Source organism: Watersipora subatra, chromosome 3 (assembly GCF_963576615.1).
Source record: "Watersipora subatra chromosome 3, tzWatSuba1.1, whole genome shotgun sequence".
Classification (NCBI taxonomy): domain Eukaryota; kingdom Metazoa; phylum Bryozoa; class Gymnolaemata; order Cheilostomatida; family Watersiporidae; genus Watersipora; species Watersipora subatra.
In genome coordinates this window covers 65,181,346-65,204,917 of record NC_088710.1, presented here as the reverse complement: position 1 = coordinate 65,204,917, position 23,572 = coordinate 65,181,346, and the positions used below count along the sequence as shown (strand labels likewise).

General features: G+C 35.9%; 1 protein-coding gene across 1 annotated transcript in view; it reads right to left on the bottom strand.

Annotated features, from left to right (window-relative positions):
• The window catches only part of LOC137390878 (zinc finger protein 423-like), a 45,236-nt gene extending 21,962 nt beyond the window's left edge, over nucleotides 1-23,274 (bottom strand). The window contains exons 1-6 of the mRNA XM_068077194.1: nucleotides 23,232-23,274; nucleotides 23,000-23,071; nucleotides 20,661-20,740; nucleotides 19,143-19,289; nucleotides 12,310-12,449; nucleotides 11,520-11,646 (exon numbers count right to left, since the gene is read on the bottom strand). Coding sequence (XP_067933295.1) covers nucleotides 11,520-11,646; nucleotides 12,310-12,449; nucleotides 19,143-19,289; nucleotides 20,661-20,740; nucleotides 23,000-23,071; nucleotides 23,232-23,274 — 609 coding nt within the window. The remainder of the gene's footprint in view (nucleotides 1-11,519; nucleotides 11,647-12,309; nucleotides 12,450-19,142; nucleotides 19,290-20,660; nucleotides 20,741-22,999; nucleotides 23,072-23,231) is intronic.
• Nucleotides 23,275-23,572: the final 298 nt, after the last annotated feature.

Genomic DNA, 23,572 nt, shown 5'->3' with positions numbered 1-23,572 from the left:
AACGTCGAAGGTATAGCTAACATCAAGATGGAGAAGAGTAAGCATAGTCATCACGATACAAGAACTCGCTAGTCCTAGGACAAACACCTAATACTCTAAGCTATCAACCTCTAGCTCTACCCCGCACTATGGCAGCATTTCATGACGATCAACAAACCAAGCAAAATATCCCCGAGCATTTATTTGTGAGTAACTGCGACGGGAGCATGGATGTGGCAGCAAGAATGCACGTGGAGTCAGCACGTGCGAGGCCAGCGCATGCTCCTCACTCGACCTCGAGCAAATATCTACGTTAGTTTCCCTCTGCTTTGCTTCCTGAACAGCCCTGAGTCATCCAATATTTACCTGCATTCCTGAGCCTGATTTCCTATTCCGGTCCTTGTCTTACCAGTCTCTGACCTGCATTCTAAGCTGAACAGAAGCTGTGACACAAGAATTTCAGAAATGGTTCAAAGAATAATAGCTTGCTTGTATTCTGGTTTACACCAAAACTCAATTTGGACTCGCTTCCCTTGGTCGATCTTGTGTGATATGGTATGTTCAAACGCTGCCGACCATATTTTTATTGCTGCCTATAAAACTATTCTTATAAGCAGATGTAGCAAAAAGTATTAATTGTGCTGTTTCATTTTGTCATAAGCGCTAAAGCGAGAGATTTTGCATGTTTTGTGTTTGAAATATTAAGGTGAGTTTCATATCAATAATAAAAAATTGAGTAATAACTAACTTTGCTGACTTTTGAAGTATTACAATAACGATATAATATTGCTTGTAGCGGTAAACTGCAGAGTATATTACACTTGTACTTCTTAGCATTGCCTAGGAAACTGAGGCTGCAGAGTATATTACACTTGTACTTCTTAGCATTGCCTAGGAAACTGAGGCTGCAGAGTATATTACACTTGTACTTCTTAGCATTGCCTAGGAAACTGAGGCTGCAGAGTATATTACACTTGTACTTCTTAGCATTGCCTAGGAAACTGAGGCTGCAGAGTATATTACACTTGTACTTCTTAGCATTGCCTAGGAAACTGAGGCTGCAGAGTATATTACACTTGTACTTCTTAGCATTGCCTAGGAAACTGAGGCTGCAGAGTATATTACACTTGTACTTCTTAGCATTGCCTAGGAAACTGAGGCTGCAGAGTATATTACACTTGTACTTCTTAGCATCACCTAGGAAATTTAGTTGCAATAACAAAGCATCCACAAGTTTATAGCTAGTAGGATGGTTTTCTTAACTCATGAGGTTGGATTTAATCAACGTTCCTTAAAAACATCAGGTATAGAAATAGCACAGCTATAAGACTGCTCATTATTTAAAATTTTCATCTAGTTTAATCAATAGTTGGCAATAATAATAATGGCAATAGCAATAATAATGAACAGGCTGAACTGTTTTTTGAAACTGCCCAGATTTTAAGGAATAATTTTCAGTAGAAAGAAACCCTTTGGCTTTATGCTAAGGCCTGGGCTCACTTACTATCAATCACTTGGTTGTGAAGACAGTTTCTATATTATAGAATCTATAATAATAATAATAATAATAGTTCACCTCCATCTTTGTCCTACACTGCTACTCACATACAAACATGCCAAATGGTTAAAAATTATTCCACAATAAAATTAAATTGTCTTTCATAAGTTTTGAAAAACTCATAGACTTTATCACTGTCTCCCTTTAAGCCTGGTACTAATGAATGCCTACGTCTATGATAACATCGATAGCTGCCATTAAGGCAGCAGTCCATATTCGGACTCTTAAAAAGCTTTAGCAATTTTTTGTGAATTTTGAAGGCCAACATTTGCTTAAAGGTCAAGACTCACAGGATATTGCAGCAAAAGAATAAAAAGTGAGAAATGGAATAACCATAGGGACTAAGCAAATTCATATAGCTAAAGGTTTTTGACTAGCAAGGAAAGATAACAATTAACACACTCCTAGAACATTCTTCGGTACGAATGATTTTAGCTAAAAAGGCTATGTTAGATGGTCGGTCGTCTAATATAGTGTATATCAATAGGTTTTCAGGTTATGAGCTGTTTACAAAGTAGCCCGACACCTGTCAGCCTGCGAGTGAAACTCAGCGGCAGTCTGCTCGACTACTCATATTTAATGTGTCTTCATGCTTTTTAAAGATATCAGTAAGTCGGTTTTCTTTGAAAACAATAATTTTTGAGAGGTTTTACTACAATGAGAGAAAATCTTGTCGTAAAATTTCGTAGACTTTAGTTGATTATTATTTGTTATCTTCATCTATATATATAAATCTCAGTGTTTGTCTGTCTGTTGTCTGTCGTTTGTGTGTCCAGTTCTGGTAATTAAAATCTACGAAAAAAATCCGCTTCGAAATAGAATGGAACTAGGAACTACCAGATCTGCAGACAGGCGAGTTATTCATTACGCCAAGTGGCTACCTTGCTATACAATAGAATAGTTGTGGTCTTACTCATTACACCAGTTAAACTACGCACAGTTAAAATACACACACTTAAAGTGCTTGCGAAAATACTATTGCTTACTACTAGCATGTTTGAAGAGTATGATTGCGTGAAAGATCTTGATGCGTAATGTAATTATTACAAACTGGCTTCAGTATGGCTCTTATTATAGTAAAGATTTAGATTAGTTTAGATTACTAGCTTAAGTTACTAGCTTAAGTTACTAGCTTAAGTTACTAGCTTAAGTTACTAGATTAGGTTACTCAAATTCATTAGGTAATTATTTTATTGCCCGTGCAACACCAGGCATTCATCTAGTTATAACTAGGCTCATAAACTTACCAGAACATTTTATAATTTGCTTCTTCCAGTTATTTATTGCCTTCAATTTCAAATTTCAATTTTGCAACTTTTTATTTGTAAACCATTTGTAAAAATAAGTTATTAGGATTTTAGTCTTAACCTAAATATGCCTTAAATTTATTTGTTTTAATGGTAGCCTGGAGCAATGTCCACAGCAGAAACTACAACACAGTTTTTAATAAAAATTAGATACTAGTGATGGCGTTTGAAATCTTATAGTCTACCATTTCCATTCCTTTGAGGGTTCTTCAAACCAGTAACTAAACCTCATAGAAAAAGCTTTTTTTGAAGGGTCAAACTTTCATAGATTGGAATATCTCTATGCATTGGAGAATACTTGAAAGAACCAATCTTCAAATCATGGAAATGCAGTGATTTTATAATAAAAAAGTGCTTGTCGGCAAGGACCAACTTAACCCTTGCAGAGAAATGGCAAGTTAAAATCAAAGTAACAACCCCACTACAAAACCTTGGAGAATTCAGCAATAATAAAAACAAATAATAATAATATTAATATAAATATATATTATTATATTAAATATAATAATAATTAATATAGTCATGTAGACTCAATGAGAACATTTTAGTGACAAAAAAAATGAATCGCGGGGCTTTTGATTTGTTGCCAACTTGATGTTCTCCTGATGTCTGTTTACAAACTTCAATTAATTATTTGTTTTTAAAAGTTCAACTGCTTAGTGAACTGCAGAAAGGGACAGAGGGCAGATCAAGGAGACAGATCACAATTAACTAGATATCAATTGTGTTACCTAGTGGCACAACACACAATGCGTGGCTTCTAAGAAAGCATCGAAGGGTTTGGATGTATGCTATAGAGCAAAACTTGATATGAGAGTGCCTATAGGAGAAATCCTGCCTTTTGACCTGTAACAGTGTTCCATTGGTCATTTAATCACGAGGTTGATTGTCTGTTGAATACATTGTCAGAAAGAATGTCCTCTTACCTAGTATTTTGAAAATTTGAGATTTATTAGCTTTGAATAGCACATTTTAAGAATTTTGCAGCAACAAAATTTCTAGTAGTTGAAGGGATTTAGCGCTCCCATACCTGACACGCTTAATACATGTACTTTTCCTAACCTGATACTGCACGCAAAATAAGTAAATGTCAAAGCTGCCTTTTTGAGTGCGTAATAAATAAGGCTAAATGAGACTTTGTATTTAATAGATAGTTTAAACTTAATGGTACACAATGATTAGAGAAATGAACAGGTCAAGATGTAGCAGAGAGAAAATAACTCCCGCGATATGCTTTTACAAATGCCTAGTTTATAGAACGTCCTATAAAAATTAGCGCACAGACTTATGTTATGTTGCAATATAGTGTTCAACAGATACATGTGTATGTGATTGTTTTATATGCGGGTCAGCATTTTCATTAAAATGAATATAAAAGAACAGGAATAACTGAATGAGGCATGTATTAAAATAAGAAGTTAGACTGTTGGATTATTGTTGGTGGAGCAGCTCATGATTTCAAAAAAATGTTAGCAAAATCCACCCAATCAATACTACGGCTGCTATAACTAAAATGCTTCCAGCTAATCATGATCGCTGGCTACATGATATACTACTAAGTGACTTTGTTAGTAAAACTAACAACTTCAAGATGAACTTGGGCTATACTTTAGTAGATTTTATCAGAAAGTATCGGCATTTTTCTATCATTTGCTTTTGTTGTTTATGTTATCAACAACAATAGCGAATGATAGAAAAATGATTGCGGTTATAACGCTCAGAAGAAAAATATGTGCCAAAATGCCGCCCCTAGTTGCTATAGTTGACATCGGCTGTTGCGTTCAAGGTGCAGCGTTAAGCGTTGTCTCTATTCTGTTGGTTCTTTGCAACTATTGATATCATAATCACACTTTTTACTTAATGTGAGCGTTTCAACCGCGATCAAGTTTTATCGATTTTAATCTTGAAACATCCTGGCAGGCAGATCACCTCAAACATAAAAAACAATCGCAAATGATAGAAAAATGCCGATACTTTTTAATAAAATCTACTAAAATTTTATGTAAGTTCATATTTAAAGGAAGTAAGGATATACAAGTTCTCGTACACTTTCTGTCCAGAACGTTTTAGCTGAAGTTCTTTTGCCGTATACAATCAAACTTTCTATGGGGATACAGTCACACCCCCAGTTACCTCTATTTAACACACAGATTCTCTGAGATACAAGGTAAGCTTTGAGCAAATATTCGATTCAAGATCCAAAGTAACTTCCATGATACAACATCTGAAATCTCTTTAATCATCATAGTTTTACAGGTGAGCAAAAAGGTAAAAGTCGTAGAAATAAAATTTAAAAAGGTGTAATATATAAAAATAACAACAAATATACGAACTAAGTTAGTTTAAAGTTTACGCAGATTAAGCTAGAGTAAGTATATAAACTTTCAAAAAAAATTATGTGTCTATTTATAATGGAACTCTTTACATAAATGCACTAACTATTTTTTGAGTATTTGGAATAAAATATTATGAATAAATAAACATAAATTATTTATTGAATGGCCCTCGAAATTTGACCAGTAGTTTTTTATTATTACAATTAGATTGAACCAGTATTCGTCCATGCTTTAACATTTACTCCTGTAACCACTATATAACATTCCGTACAATCATATTTATTTATGAGATTGCTCTCGTTGAATCGCTCATTCATATATTTTTTCTCGTCGTTCCTTGGTTATCTCAGATGCGACTGCGCAAATGTAACATCCAAATATAGCAACACAGGTTTCCTCTGACGAAATTTGCGAGTAGCTTAAAATTCTATTAGAGTTTGATAAAAAGAGATTTCCTTAAACTAGCAGTTGATTGAGGAGCTAATGAGCTGCCATTTCATTGCTGATCATTTATCAAGTCCCACAATGCTAGTTGCCGGCCCACTTTTATTCAAATTGAATCAAATCAAATTGAATTAATTGAATTATGATTGGGGTGTAAGGACGGAACGGGCCGAGTGTCTGGCGATAGATCCGGGTTGCCTGCGTAGGAGGAGCCTATTGTAATATTATTATTATATATATAATGATATATATATAATTATATATAATGATATTATTAATGGTGTATCTCTTCATGATGATAATACACATACAATACATTTTAATTGTAAGAAATATGATACATGCTATACTAAAAATCTATATGCAATACTAAAAACTGTCATAAACAGCTGTTTCTGTTCTTCGCACAGCCCTTTATTTCATATATTTGTAATAACACTGGTAAGCTACAATGAGCGTACAAACTATCTCCAGTCAAACAAAGAAAGCATTTAGTAAAACGAGTACATTAATGACAACCAAGCTGGTTGTCTGGTCCCCTGTATTTAGCAACAACACACAATGTAGATTTCTTTTGCAATTAAATGGAAACCTTGATGCAGTATTCATATAATAACTTTGCTAAAAATATCTGGGAACTAGAAGCAAGACTCAGAGAAAGCTATAAACCATCCAGTATCACAAAATGCATGAATAGAATACTACATTACTGACCATAGTCCAGAGATTATTTATACGGAAAGCTTGGCCACATAAACTATAAATTATAACGTAGAAGGGTGGCTAAATGTCAGCTGTTAGCGCAGACGAGTTTCAAACAGACTATCAAAGACATTGATTGGCACTAGCCCTTTCTTCTGAGAACTTTCGTATCATTCTTTTCTGATTGGCTATTTTTGTTATCGATGAGCACACTTTTTACGCTTTAAATTTACCAAAATGATAAGCTTGTCATTGTGAAATTTTTATCTGTGAGGAATAAAAATAAAAACAGATTGTTAACACCATTGAACTAAGACCTTCATTGATTAGTGTATGTGTGTTGAAAGTAGCGAGCCTATACAGATCATTGTGAAGAGCAAATCGGCATGCATTCTCTGTCTGTGTGGAGCTAGAGATGATGAGCTTTGCTGTATACGAGTGCCCTATAAGGTGGAGTTATGTAGTCCATCTTTGGACAGATTTCAGTTTGTAATTAAAATTATTTCTGTGTTTTACGAATAACTACATCTGTAATAATTTTATCCAATATTTAATTTAACTCCGATAGATTATTGGCTACAGGCAAACAGAATGTTACTCTACTTTGGCTGTGTTCCCTTTTGCATACAGGAAAATCTTCTAGTTTACATAACAAAATTTTGTGCAGAACAACTATTCGCTATGGATTCCCTATGGATTCTTTGATAGACGACAGCAAGTTTTGATGGTTCTATTAAAAATAGATGTGAACGAGTGATAAACGCAGTGGTATCGTCTGATCTATTGGCTAATTACCAAACTGTATCTGTATCGTTGTACATTTTCCTCACTTAACAACGATGAGATGTCATTTGTTTCGTTTAACCCTATCTGATAACTGGCAGGATTATCGTCTATTGAACTGGTCACAAACTTTGAATATTGGATAGATTCAACATGAAATGTTTGCCATTTTAAAGAAAACAATTTTTTCACTTTTTATTAATACTACAACAAAATTTGGAGTAGTCTCCCTTGGCCTGCTATTTTTATAACAGTAAGTTCAAGCGTTGTTAACTAGGTTGATTTCCTAGGCATTAGTTTCATCACAAAGTATAACTGCAACTTAAATACTGATGCTAAAGAAGCTAAAATCTATTGCATATTATATGCGATTATATAATTGCATATTATAACATATTGAATATGTTTTACTGGTTATAATCTAAAACTGAAAACATAAAAGCTCAAAATGTTGCATTAGCAGTGTAGTGTGGTTGACATCAATAATAGTAGATATATGTATATACAAAAAATGTAACTTTTTTGTAATTCTTAAAAGAAAAAAGAACTCCAGTAAAAAGCACCATAGTGCTTCATTATTGTGAAATGAAACACCAAATGCCTCTACTGTTAATATTATTGTTTACTGTTGTTCTCCTATTATTATTCCAGATGACATATAAATTCCCCAACCAAAGACATGTTGCCATAATGGCGTGGGATATAGCAGATGCAACTTTTTGGGGAGCACATGCTAATCAAGTAAAATATCCTAATTGATTTATTCCTGTGAACATTTTCATAAATAAAATGAATCACAAAGAATGATTTAAATGCAAAGAAATATCTGAATGCTGACTTGTAGGCTGATCAAAAATACTTGAACAACTATCTCTACTAGGTAAGTATGTAAGTACACGTACTTGGTAAGTATGTAAGTACATGTACTTGGTAAGTATGTAAGTACATGTACTTGGTAAGTATGTAAGTACATGTACTTGGTAAGTATGTAAGTACATGTACCTGGTAAGTATGTAAGTATGTGTACTTGGTAGGTATATAAGTATACGTACTTGGTAAGTATGTAAGTGCATGTACTTGGTAAGTATGTAAGTACACGTACTTGGTAAGTATGTAAGTACGTGTACTTGGTAAGTATGTAAGTAAATGTGCTTGGTAAGTATGTAAGTACGGGTACTTGGTAAGTATGTAAGTACATGTACTTGGTAAGTATGTAAGTACACGTACTTGGTAAGTATGTAAGTATGGGTACTTAGTAAGTATAAAGTAACAGAGCCTTTAGTGCTATTTATAAAAACCAGCGGATGCAGAGGAGAAAGGTTTAAATTCGTTTAAGAATCAGCGAGGATAGAGAGAAACTGCTCTATATAAATATACCCACATATTAAAAACTAAACGAATTTACGAAACAGATAGAAAGATATGAAATGAGTGGATAATAACAATGTTCATGGTCACTGAACACTACAGACAGCTAATAGCCGGGTCCTCTGAGAGAAATAAATACCTATATTCTAGTTTGACTAGCCACCATTTTTAACACAGCAATATGTAATCGCTCCTCCCTTGGGCAGCCGAATAAGTGCAGCGATTCCTGGATATTATACTAAAATATATTTATAAGTTTAATTGATATTTCATTATCCCACTACGCCCTCGCGCTATGGCTGAAATTATATGGAAGGTCACATGCAGCCAAGTCGAATAGCTATAGACAATTAAAGAACAGAACGCATGTACTTGCGTACAACACAGCAGGGAGTTATAAGAAACTGCTGTCTAGCATAGAAGCATATTTTGATGTCAATCCCAATAAGACGTGCTAGAAACAGAAATGTTTTTGAATAAAAGTAGTATTTTACAATGAAGAGCGCCTATACTAGTTATCCAACTCTTAGATCTGACCACTGGCTTTGTATAATAATAATATATAGTATATTATGTATATATAATATATTAATAATATAATAATAAGATGATATATAATAATATATCAATATAATAATTACTGCATGTTTGATGTAATATTATAGAGGGACTTCATCAGCAAATAATCCACCTAATGGCAGCTTAAGGTATTTGCATCTACCATGGTAGGGTAGCTTTTAAAAGTTCGTATTTCAACAAAACTTTTACAACTGGTCACCTAATAAAAAAATACATTAAAAAATGCTTTTGCTATAAATAAAACCTTTTTAGTATTCCCTACAGCAGCGAGAAAGTAAGTATCCCTGAGCAGCGTGACATTTGATAAAATTATCACCCTTCAAACGTGTCATTTTGTGATTTTGTTTGGCCAGTTGGAGAACAGTCAAAAAATGATGGATAACTCCAGGAAAAGCAACTTCTTAACTAATTGACTAATGTTAGTGATTTATGAAATAGCGCAAGTCTTACGTTACTCAACTCAACTGTGTTGCATCGAAGTAAGCATTTTATAAAACAGACATTTCTGCGTGTCACGCTGATAGATCATAGAGTATTCTGATGCGTCTGCTTAAAGAGGAAATCAGAAAGTCTGAATGGAAAATGAAGCAATGCTTGTATTTATTATAGGCCTAGTCACTCCAATAACATGATTTAGTTCAGCAAACATGAGAGAATTGTAACTGTCCTCAACAGAACATCAAGACAACCATTTTTGAAGAGAGTAACAAAGGATTTCACAATTGTCAATAAGGAATTTTATTTTCACCAAGCTTACACTCTCCGCACCTTTCAGGCATTCTCAAAGGCTTCAGACAACCCTTATGAGAAACCTTACCAGCAGGACTTTTTAAGGGGTAGTGAAATGTTTTTTGCCAAATATTTTAAAGACATCCTTTTGGAGGTTTGCGCAAAACAAATCGCCAAGTGTCCTTTTGGCTGGAAAAATGCTTGTTTAAAAAGCAAACTGGTATCTGTTGAAAATAACAGAAACGCATACAAAGTAGCTAAAACATATTTTGTTTGTGACAGAAATTCGTTAGCGTGGAAAAAAATATTGAGATTATAACTATAGTAAATGACTTAAAGATTTGCAGGAGGTGCGATAGCAGCAAAAGCTATTTACTAGTGAAATGATCATGGACAGACTACTTTGTTGCAATATGGAGTTATCTACTCCTGGAATAAACTCCCAATGTGGTATCAATCATATACCAATAATACCCAACCTCAAGGGTACTGAATGTAGATACCAGCCCAGCGAAAAAATATAATTACTGATCAAACTGTTAATGAGAAGAAATAATCAAAATTTACTCAATATATAGCCATAGCTACAAATCAGGTTGAATTGTCAGAGTAAGATTGTAAAAATCTAATTAATTACTGGTCAAATTTTAATCATTATAAATATTGTAAAGAGAAAATGTTAAATTTTCATTTTTGACTGTTTGCAATAGAAGAACACTCCACTTCTTTCTGTGTATAATTGTCAGCTATAAAGGATGGTTCAATAGATTGAACTTCAACAGGTCATCGCATGGTCAAGAGACTGGTAATGAATCCCTGGGTATTTTGGTTTGCAATGGATATGAGCAGATAACTTGTCATGGAGTTATCTGCTCATATCCATTATGTACATACTTCTATATGTACTCTAGCTTGCTCTTCATAATTTATATTCATATTTATATTCATGGAATTGAAATTTTACAGATATGACAAGCTCCATGAAATTATTTAATCAGCGTTAAGATTTTCCTATAAAGGTAAGGCAGGTGTTGTACAATCATTTGTTTTACCTGCATGCTTCATTTTGTATTGTAACTGGAGAGGTTATATTTTAGCCCAACCAATGTTGCAAATATTCTACACACCTAAACTAGCTTACACTAAATAGAAACAATCCAAGCAATAACTTCACATGGATCAACTAATGGAATTTAAGCATAAATAGGTATACTATGAATTTGCCTTCTCTTGCAATCTTTATTTGTTTTTGCTTTTTTACCATATGCTTAACCGCTATATAAAAAAATAGTCTCTGTTTTCAGAATGCTTGTATGTAGAGCTATTTAGCATCACAATAGCTCTCTGCATACCATGCGAGAGTAAATCTGGCAAATACACCGCGAGGTTACACGATTAGGGTCATGGGATGAAGGCCTAGGTTTTATAGATATACTATGAAACTTCAGTTAACAATAAGGTGGCAGTGGAGTGAAGAGTATGTAATACTGAGGGATGTTCACCAAAAATGCTATCTCTTCACATCTAAACACCGTACTTTCTACATGGCAAACCTAGCCTGAGAGACTTTATTTCCAGTTTCCTTCCAACTCACTCTATTTTATGTAGTTATTTGTTTACGTAGGATCACAAAACTTTGTCTTACACTCATCATCATGCTTATGCTCAATATTGAGCAAGAGATGACAACTTCAGTTTTGTTTTAAATGGACCGAGAGAACACAAGTTACTAACCTTGTCAGCTAGTCCGTTGTCCATAGCCTGAGGAGTAGTGCATTGCTCGGATAGCTTGGCAGCTTGTACAGCTGGCAGCCATTTTGTGTTGCTGTGACTCTTCATGTGGTTCTTGAGATGATCACTCCTACAAATAGATGTCTTGCTTATCTGAAAGAAATGTAGTCACAGGAGAAGACAACTGCAAGTATTTTATAGATATGATCTCTGTGTTATATTTCCCTCAAGAATCCTTAACCTGCTAAATCAACAGAATATATAGCAACCACTATTATTGTAATAATTGTCAGTTGTTATAATTGCTATTTTATGAATGAAAAAATAGAAATAAACATTCTTATAGATTTAATTTTATGTCATGGTAAACTGAATCAGGTTTTTCTTTTTTAAATTTAGATATCTTTTCTTAATAATTTTTTTGCTACATGATCTAATAATTTAAATTGTGACAGAAGCCCTATCAGCTATCACTAAACAAAAACATAATATGATACAGATGTATGGTTGACATGATGGAACTATATAAATTATTCTAGGAATCTGACTGAAAGAGTGACCGACAGAGAGAAAGGAGAAAGAGTTGAAATGGACTCTCCATGGAGCATTGAGTACCACTCTTTACCTGCTAGAACTAGGCTTTCTCTCGCTATTAAACCATTTGGAAATTAACCATAGAAAAATAAGAAATGCAATGCAAAGCATTCTAGAGGTATTATAACAAATATAATAATAAATAATAATATATTGTAATACAATAAATCTTAAAAAGAAATCCTAGAAAACTCCATACCTTGAGAATGCAGAGTCACATAGAGAGCACCTGTAGCTCTTGTCACCGGTGTGTAGTTTCATATGACGATCTCTACTGCGTTTGTGTCGAAAGGGTCTTTGACAATATTCACACTGGTAGGGCATCTCATCGCTGTGCACCTACAATATAGAAAGTGATACTGCCTGAAGTCAGTGTGCTAGAAAGGCCAGAGGATAAACATTGGAAAATGTACAATCCTATAGTTGGAGTTACACCTTCCAGTCTTGCTGTTTTCTATGGAAGCTCGATTTTATCATTGCTTAGAGAGCTGGTTTCCTGTCCTCTTAAATAACGATAAAATGAGGTGGAGAAACTACAAAAACATTTTTTAGAGTAATCTTACCATACTTTGATGAATATGATCAAAGTCTTTCTATTCTCGGTTCACAAAAACTTTCTGTGTGCCCCAACCTTTGCTGCCAAAATATCTCATACAGAAAACCCTCCATTAAAGCATTATATTTCACCTATACACAATACAGACACATACCGCTAGCACGTCAAAAAAGATTATTTTTTTCAAATAACTTTAATTTCCTTTTTGCTGCCCATGGTCTCATTTGACCTTGCAGACATTGATCAGCGAAAATAAATTAAATATCTAGCTGTGGTATTTGTTTTCAAAAAAGGTTTAGTTTAAACTATACAATTCTATTCAATACAATCTAGTTGAGACCATGTAGCAGTGAAAAGAGCTTATACTGAAGATAGCTCTTAGACGTAGAAACCCTTCATTAGCAAACAGAACTTCTCAGGTAGATTGGTTAGATTAGATTTCACAAGGAAAGATGAGGCCCAAAAGTTTACTTATGAAGAATGTATACCAAGCACCTGCATACGAGTTACAATTTACGCTAATTGAAAACTCCTTTGAGAATTTCCACATCAGAACATTGATTTATGAAATTACTCGCAAGTGTTCACATAGCAAAGTTTTACATGAAAGTAATTCAACTAGAATCGGAGGCTTCTCAGTGATAACCAAACATTTATGAGCATCAATACGAATGAGTTAGCGTCAGATCCAAAGGAATGAAAATGCCCAAACCAGGCTATGTGAAATGGGTAAAAAAAAATAAAGTTTGGCTTTTGTATACAAAATATGTTTGTATACACGTACAGGTAGAGAGTTGCGTTAGTTAAAAGCTAGTCACACTAAAACGATTTTGAGAGTTATGTTTCTAGTTAAATATAATAAATATATGTAGTATGAAACATTTCAGCCTGGAAGATTGCCAGAACTGAAAACTTAAGCTTCCACTGACTCCCATACGTTTCTTCCATTTTTTAGTAGGAGGAAGATAATATATAGGAAACGGTGTCAGTCATACACAGTATCTTCCCTTTGTTGACATCAAACAAGGTAATATATATAGCTAAAATACTTTAGCATTGATTAAACGAACTTTGAGAATTTTAATTTTGAACAGAATTGATATCAAATGGTGACAATCTGGCAATAGAAAAAAGCAAACTTATGGATGTGACTGATAGAAACCATAAGTTTTAAAGCTTTGGTGTTTAAATGGTGGAGACGTGACACACTCATTCCTTGCCATAGCATTCAGGTATGAAGAAAACCGAGAGAACAGTTGTTGATGTCAGCAGGACTAATGTGTGCTGCCACAACTGGCATGAGACTGATAGTGGTGCGCACCGAGTGTTAGCATTGGAGAAGAACTTCTCCGCACGGTTCACGAGGGACACGCGAGTCCTGAAAGACCAGCTGATTAGGAGCAATTAGGCTAAAGATGAATTGATAACCTCATTTTGCAGCTGACCCAAGAGAGAGGCCTCTATTGACGAAAGAAATTATACCATTTTATATTTGTGGCATAAGCCTACAGCTAGCAATTAGTATTATCTCAACATGACCATCGCCCACTGCCAATTTATTTAGAATTTTGTTAGTCATGACAGTAAATAACTTTTTTTAAAAGAAGAACAAGTTTCAAGTTTTGGCTGGAATTCTCCGTTTTTAAGAATCGATTAAAGCTGTAAAGAGAATCAATCAGACAATGTATGAAGGTAATCAGTGAAGTTTAACATGATGAAATTCTATAATATTAACTATCTGACCTATTTACATAATAATTAACAATATCATTGAAAATGTATTTTTGTTTTATTTTGTTAGCGTACAAGGGCAGCAAGAAACTAAACTTCCCAAGAATTACTTCAATCTAAAAGTAGCAACAGGGCCTAGACTAAGGTCCAACAGTAACTTTACAGTTCAGAGAACTTAGCTAAGAGACAACCCTTTACAGTTCGCAGAACTTAGCTAAGAGACAACCCTTTACAGTTCAGAGAACTTAGCTAAGAGACAACCCTTTACAGTTCGCAGAACTTAGCTAAGAGACCACCCTTTACAGTTCACAGAACTTAGCTAAGAGACCACCCTTTACAGTTCATAGAACTTAGCTAAGAGACAACCCTTTACAGCTCACAGAACTTAGCTAAGAGACAACCCTTTACAGTTCACAGAACTTAGCTAAGAGACCACCCTTTACAGTTCATAGAACTTAGCTAAGAGACAACCCTTTACAGCTCACAGAACTTAGCTAAGAGACAACCCTTTACAGTTCACAGAACTTAGCTAAGAGACAACCCTTTACAGTTCACAGAACTTAGCTAAGAGACAACCCTTTACAGTCCAGAGAACTTAGCTAAGAGACAACCCTTTACAGTTCAGAGAACTTAGCTAAGAGACCGTCCTTTACAGTTCAGAGAAATTAGCTAAGAGACCACCCTTTACAGTTCAGAGAACTTAGCTAAGAGATAACCTATTGCAGGTTAAAAAAAAATGGGGACTTGCTGATAGAAGGGTTGTTAAGTCTAATAGAGATGTCAAATTTAAAGAAATGTAGCGAGTAGGAGATGGAAGAGAGATGGAAGGTTGAGTTTAATAAAAACAATGTCAAGTCTAACAAAAGAGTTGTCAAGTCTTACATAAGGGAAATAAAGTCTAACATAAGGGTCTTATGTAAGGGAAGTCAGGTCTATTAGAAAAGATTTTAAAGCTAAGAGAAGATGGCGAGTACAATGGATAGAAGGTTGAGTTTAACAAAAACAATGCGCACTCTAAAATTCTGGTTATCAAGTCTAACAAAAGAGTTGCCAAATCTAACATATGGTAAGTCAAGTCTAACAATCTGGTTTTCTAGTCTAATAGAAGAGATGTCACAGATCAGAGAAGCAAGGTCGGGTGAGGGTTAGAACAGTTGGCATAGGTCTCCTGTAAATAACCTGAGAATTGATTGGAGCAAAGACGACAAGCTGACCCAAGAGTATGACCGCTGCACTTCTTGTCATTAGTTATTCCACTGGTGCATCGAGTGATTGCTTGGGGATTTATCTAGACAGAATAGGTGACATGCTATTGAGGCAGAGAATACACCTGTCATTCATCAGGGACACAGCCAACTACACAAGCTGCACAGCTCAACTTCAATGAAATTATCTTCGTGATCTATGTCAGTCACGTTTAGAAGAATGGAGACACGAAAATTTAAAGAATTTTATAGCGTAATTACTTTTCCATGCTTGGTCTTTTGCTAAAACCAATTATGGAATTGCCTCCCTTGATTTCCTGCTGTCATGGGCTGATGAAAGGTTTCTTCAACAATATGTCAGTCAAATAAAAAGACCAATTTTTATGAGCAGTGTAGAATCTATGCGCCTTTATATTCAGATTTAACTCTAAACTCTTAAGAAAAGTCAAATGATACTTGGCAGCAGGTGAGCAATAAATGAGCGCATGAGGCAGGAGAACGTTTATTAGTTAGTCTGACAGACTAGTTTTCTCTCATCCAATAAATCTCTCTGCCTTTCACCAACAAGTAATTATCTAAAATCCAACTAGCATCAACCCATAAAAATTCAGAAAGATCCCAACATTTTTAGACAACATCGTTAAACAGGATGGACGTAACTCCTCGCATGAATATGTTCAAAGAAGTCAGATCCATTGACAAGCAACTCATAAACTTTATGATAATGCTTGCCGAGTTTCACTAGGTTCAATCTGTGTATGATGAAGCAGTAGAGAGTTTACTGCTAGCTTTAAGTTGAAAATTACGGGTGGTCCTACACAACCTCCTCATTTACATAAAGCTTACAAATAGGTACTCCACAATTTCCTCAGCCATAAACAAAAAGCTACTTATGATCTTTGCTATAGGAAGCACTTTCATAAAACTTAGATTTCTATTAAAGTCTATGCATATAGGCCTATCCCTGGTTTTACCATCAGTAGCGACATGCTGACCCTTCACATAACACGACCCTTCACATAACACGACCCTTCACATAACACGACCCTTCACATAACACGACCCTTCACATAACACGACCCTTCACATAACACGACCCTTCACATAACATGACCCTTCGCATAACACGGCTATTTACATAACAGGACTGTTCACATAACACGACCCTTCGCATAACATGACCCTTTGCATAACACGACCCTTCACATAACAAGACCCTTCACATAACACGACCCTTCACATAACCCTTCACATAACACGACCCTTCGCATAACACGACCCTTCACATAACACGACCCTTCACATAACACGACCCTTCACATAACACGACCCTTCGCATAACACGGCTATTTACATAACAGGACTGTTCACATAACACGACCCTTCGCATAACATCACCCTTTGCATAACACGACCCTTCACATAACAAGACCCTTCACATAACACGACCCTTCACATAACCCTTCACATAACACGACCCTTCGCATAGCACGACCCTTCACATAACAAGACCCTTCACATAACACGACCCTTCACATAACCCTTCACATAACACGACCCTTCGCATAACATGACCCTTCACATAACACGACCCTTCGCATAACACGACCCTTCACATAACATGACCCTTCACATAACATGACCCTTCACATAACATGACCCTTCGCATAATACGACCCTTCACATTACATGACCCTTCGCATAACACGACTGCTCACATAACATGACCCTTCGCATAACACGACCTTTCACATAACACGACTGTTCACATAACATGACTGTTCACATAGCAAGACCGTTATTATAACACGACCCTTCACATAGCATGACCTCTCACGTAACGCGACTGTTCACATAACACGACTGTTCACATAGCAAGACCGTTCACATAGCAAGACCGTTATCATAACACGACCCTTCACATAGCATGACCTCTCACGTAACGCGACTGTTCACATAACACGACTGTTCATATAGCAAGACCGTTCACATAGCGCCACCCTTCACATAACACGACCCTTCACATAGAACAGAACTTACATCATGTAGGTAAGCTGGCTATTAACATGCTCGCCAGAGTCACAGGGTTGTAAAGGTTACTAAACTAGTGACCACATGAGACAAGCTTATGAAAAATAAACCATGGCAGATTGCTCACAGTAGGCTAATCCTATCCCAAAGTAATGGTTTTCTCGACTTGAAAATGAGAGCTTAGAATGGCGTAAAGATAACAATATGAACACACCTGGTTGACTAGAGGGTCTCTGTTGATTATATTTTTCTATTAGAGCAGTTGAAGTTCATTACTGCTTCCTCATAATAGTTAATAACTAGCTGTGCTACCCGGCGTTGCCCGGGTAATAAAAAAAGTCTGGACAGAAAATTGATTTGTATTTAACATATAACAATGTTTACCATTCTAACTTTCAAACTACATATCATGAGAAAAGTGTTTTGTGTAGTTGGAACAAATTAAGAGAAAAATGAAAACAACTGTAAAGGTTTTAAAACTGTCAAACAGCTGTAACTTTCAAGCTATTAGCCTGGCACATTGCCAATGGAAAATTGCAGTAAGCTGCTAGGCTTCTAATGACAATACTCCATGACATTGTGTCAGCATTGTTGTCCGACAGCAGTTATTTTAATAATAGCTATAGCCGGAATGCAGACAGACATACGGACATACTTTGAGAATATACATATATATTTCTGAAAGTTTGTCGTATGTTTGTACGTAGGATTGATTGTCCGGCTATAGCAATTATTAGAATAGTTGTAGCTGGACAACAATGCAGACGCAAAGTCATGGTTTGCCGCCATCAGAAGCCTATTTTATTAAGCAGCTTATTAGAATTTTCTATTAGCAATGTGCCTGGCTAACAGCTTGAAAGTTGCAGCTGTTTGACAAAATTTTAAAACCTTTACAGTTGTTTTTATTTTATCTCTTTATTGGCCTTTATTTATTTCAACTACACAAAACACTCCTCTCGTGATATGTAGTTAGAATGGCAAATATTGTTATAGGTTAAATACAAATTAAATTTTCTGTCCAAAGCCTTTTTTAATACCCGAGCACCGCCGGGTAGCACAGCTAGTTATATATAGAAGAAGATGCTGAATTCCTAACAGAAGCAATGCTAGTCATCTCATGACACGTGATGCTTTTGTGAGCTGGTATTATTCTACCAGTTAAATTCACAACTCTAGGAAGGAAAGAGGAATCAGGGCAGACCCAGACTGATGTAGCTAAAGTGTAAGATGAAATTGAGAGAACTAGACACAAACAGATGGTAAGAGAAGGTGGAAAACAGAGCTGCATAGAAGTCAGTGATAAAGCCTAAACCATAAGAGAGCCATTGTCAATATGACTGACTGCAAAAGAGATAGAGAGATATCCTGCCAATGATTGGCTAGATGTACCCTCGGTTTCCATTTTATGTTGTCGACAGTTTTTTTCAAGATTATTTGAGATACGCGAATGAAATCTGAAAATAGCCTTAACCATGCAGAATTAACTAGTGTATAACAATGGATCATTACCAGTTCATGGTCTCTCACATAGCTGAACTTGGAGAAGGCCTTATCGCAGTAGGAGCAGCCGTAAGGATACTCTCTGCTCTCCGAGTCCGACCGCTCTGAAATGGCATCTTTTTCTCCATCAGAGCCTGCTTCACTAGCTGCCATTTTCTGCAAATCAGACAACTCCAACATCAACAACCAAAAGTGAGGTAATACTTTATGCAAACATACACATAGACGAATTGATAAAGGACGTACTTGGATGGTGTATCTTACAGGAAGTGGGACATAATTTTATATTGTGATCCGTGATAAAACCAAGTTTAAAGTTAGCACCATCGGTCTGCCTTTAGTTAACATAGTTAGTTAACAATATTTTATAACGCTGCTGACGGCGCATTTTTATTGCTGCTTAGATTATATAAGCATCTATAGTAAAAAAATTGGCTTCTGGCTAAAAATGGGAGGTTGTATATGCGCTGTTCCAATAATAGTTGAATAAGTTTGTTAAAAAAGCGAAAGGTTAAATAATATTTAACTTTACTAAATATTAAACAAACAATATAATACTGTTTATATTAATAGACAATAATAGACAATAGACCCATAATTCCTTAGCGCTGTGTATCACAAAATAATGGTAATACAAGGTTGGTCTAGGACAGGGGTTCCCAATTAGTTTCGCTGGTTTCCTCCCTTCCAGACTATGAAAACTCTATTCCCCCTATTCTATCAGGCTTCGCTTTGCTTTCAATCTGCATACTTCTTCATATATTGTCATTTCTGCATTCCACAGCACCAAATATTAAGTATCACAGCATTTAATAGTTTAACTATCTTTATGAAGGTCTGTTCAGCTTCTTATTGGTGAAAAGGAAGTTGAAAATCTCCAAAGTTATAGAAATTATGATGAAACTATGAATCACAAAATAGTACACAATGTAATAAACCTCCAGTTTATTAACAACAAACAACAATATACAATATGTAACTATTATGCACAGCTTTGCAAATACAAGGTATCAGCAAAAATTTAAAAATAAATGCCAGAATTTCCCCCTGAAAATTTCACCCTTTGAAGGGAATTCTCCACCATTTGGGAACCACTGGTCTAGGAAGACATCAACAAACGCCAGAACTTCTGTCAATTTACTGTTTATTAGAAATTCACTTATGATTGAAAGGAAGTCAAGGGATGTAAAATTGGAGTAATTTCTAGCTACGACAGCAAGTTTAAAGTCTTCTTTTTGTACATGATTATGTTGTCGGCAGGTGCTATTAAAAAGCCTAAATTCTCTCTGCTCATTGCGGTACAATTAAAAAAGCTTTCCAACAAAGTTTATGAACAGTGTTTAGAAATTTTATGTCTAAATGAGAATAACCTGAAATTGATTTGAGCAATAGGGAGTGATAGCAGAGGAATTGGAACGTTTGTGAACCACAGGCTATTGAGCAATAGAGAGTGATAGCAAAGGAGTTGGAGGGGTGTGGACTGTGGACCAGTGTAACACAGGCTATTGAGCAATAGAGGAAGCAAACCTTGAGCGAGTTGGAGAGGCCTTGAGTTACATCAGCTGATACGACAGCAGCAGCTTCCACATCACCCGAACAAGTCTCAGCTGAAAGCAACAAATTGAACGTCAGCAAAAGCAAACACTGGGGTGATAGGAGGCAAAGTGGCAACAATGGTAGAGGCTGCAGACGGAGTTAAATTTACAAGCGTCTGTACTCGCTAAGCCCCGCAGAGGGATTCAGTAAAAGGCAATTTTTAATTCATTTAGCGAGAAGATTGTAGGGTTTCGATTCCCGCAGGAGAACTTCTTGATGAACTTGTGGCAAAGCCAATAATGTTCTATTGGCCTATTCAAGTTTCCACCCATTTCGTGAAGACTATACATATATTGGTAGAATCCCCGTGAGCACGACAACATCACGACTATTTCATCAATTATTTCACTTTTATTCCACCTGTCGAAGGAATTGAGACGAAAGCGGTAATGCTATAATCGTCTTCACCGAGTGTAGCAACTCACAAAGGAACCCGAAACTGACAAAAGCGCAGCAACAATTATGATTGTCAAGGGAATTAAAGGAAGGAAACTAGATGCAGAGCTTCTATTCACAACACCCAACAATTTGAACAACAAAGTATCACGCGAGTGAGATGGTGAGGCTAATCAGCCGTGACAAAATACTGCTTAGAACGTGATTTCTCCAAGGAATTACAAGTGTGCCTTAGATCCCTAGATGGATATGGGGCAGCCCTAGCATGTCCTTGACAAGGAGCAAAGGCTACGCCGTTCAGTCAGATCAATATTAAAGACTATGTTTGAGTTGACCAGAATGGCTAAAAAAAACGCTTACGAATCTGTAAAACCCAAGAGTTTCTGAAGCTCTAATAAAGAGACAATTAAACAGGTTTATTAAACAATTATGCAAGACATTGCATTCCTTACTGTATATGAGGGTCTGCAAGGAGCGCCTGCAAAAATCGTTCAGATTCCCAAAAGCGCAACAAGATGTGACTGAGACGTTAGACTACATTCTTTAGACACAGTGGCAAGAACAGCTGCATCGTTTTTCAATTCCCACCACAGATGAATATTGTGAGCTGAAGACTTGAAAAAATGGAGAGTAGGTATTTTTAGTTACTTTTTCCAATTTCATATTGTAACATGCGTGAAAGGCAATCAATATAGTGCTTAACAAATAACTACACGTGATCATTTAGATAAAACAGAGAATAGAAAACTAGATATATAAAAATTGTAGGTGAAAAAATAAAATTCAAGTTGGTATTAAACTCAATTGAGTCATGACCGCTTTGACTCCTCAAGTCTCAAGACAACTTTTTCATTATAAAATGATGGAAGTCCGCTGATCGAGCTTTCATTGGAGCAACCTAATATATATGAAGGTGGGGCGTAGACATCAGTTTTGCTAAAACACGGAAGCATAAATTTACGTAAAGATGTAAACTGAAAAAAATGAAATTTTAGTTTAAATAAATTTTCGTTTATATAACATGTCATTATGACTGTATAAACGCGTCAATTGCTCTAGAAAGAGTTGAACTTTTCATGGTACAGACGAGATTAGCTGTGTTAAGATGACACGGCTTTCTAGACAAGCGCCAACAAGATGCATGAGTACTGGCAGCTCTCTAGGCAGCAATTAGCGTGACCCAACTTGAACTTTTTAAGAACTTTGGATATCGCATTCTTGATACTCTGGGGAGAGACGTTACTCTTGACACGTTTGTCTTTCACACAGCTCTATATGAGTCTGGTAACCTCTACAAGGCTATAAAGAGATGCTCAGTGGATGGCGAATAGACTGGGAACCATCTTGCCATTTGCCAATCGACAGACCTTACACAATGTATCAGGCAGCTGGAGGATTGACAGCCAATCGGGAACAAGGCTAAAACTCCTGCTGAGCAGAAATTTTCACTTGGATGTACGAAGCCGAGGCAGATCAGCGTGGGGCCATGCCAAATGCTAATTGATAACACGTAACATGCTGTTTGTGAGTGCTTCACACGCTGGCTCTTTCACAGCATGATGCAAAATAAGTGTAGGCTATAAATTGTTTATCGGTTTCAAAGAGTGCGGGCAAAGTAATTACGAGTGGCTAGAGTAGCCCATTGTGTGGCATCCGTCTGGCTCCTGTCACCATCTCAGCATAAGTGTTCTCGAATAATAGAAGGTTAGAATAGCCTTTAACTAGTAGAAGTCACCCATGTCTTTAAATGAGCTGTTTTAATCCATGTCTAAATCCCTCACAGCTTCCTTGATTCAACTGCGGTACGAGTTGTACCATGAAGCTGTCAATTGAAGGACTGAGTGAGAATTGAAACCATCATGGTGAAGTCTTACCTTTTAAAGGTGAGTCAGCGGAAACTTCTTGAGCATCTTGGTGACCATGCTTTCCCGAATTGTCATCCACATCTATAAGATAGCATAATTTGAAAATATGCAATAGGAGAGACAAAGAAGTACAAAAAAGGAAATAAAAGGAACTATGTTTCCAATTCTACGAATTGGCAAAAATACAGTAAAAATTAACAAAAAAATCAGTAAAAACTTGTTGTGGCTAATGACTACTGACCCTTCAGTGATCTCGGATTGCTTTGTTTTCTTCTAGATGACATCATGGGTGATAAAAGTAGCAGGTAAAACCTGCTTTGTGATAGAATTGCTAAATGCAGACTTTCTACAATGCACACAATGATTAAAGTAAATGAGTAATAAATGAATTGGTAACCGACATCTACCTGCAGACCTCAATGACTAATGGTTAGCCTTCAGCAGATTCAAAAATTTACTCACTACTTGAAGAATCAAAAATGAAAAGAAAATTGCTTCCGACATACCAAATAATAAAAGTGTATCAAACAACTCAGCCAAAGAGTTTACTAATCGTCAGTAAATACATGTTGAGCTAAAAAC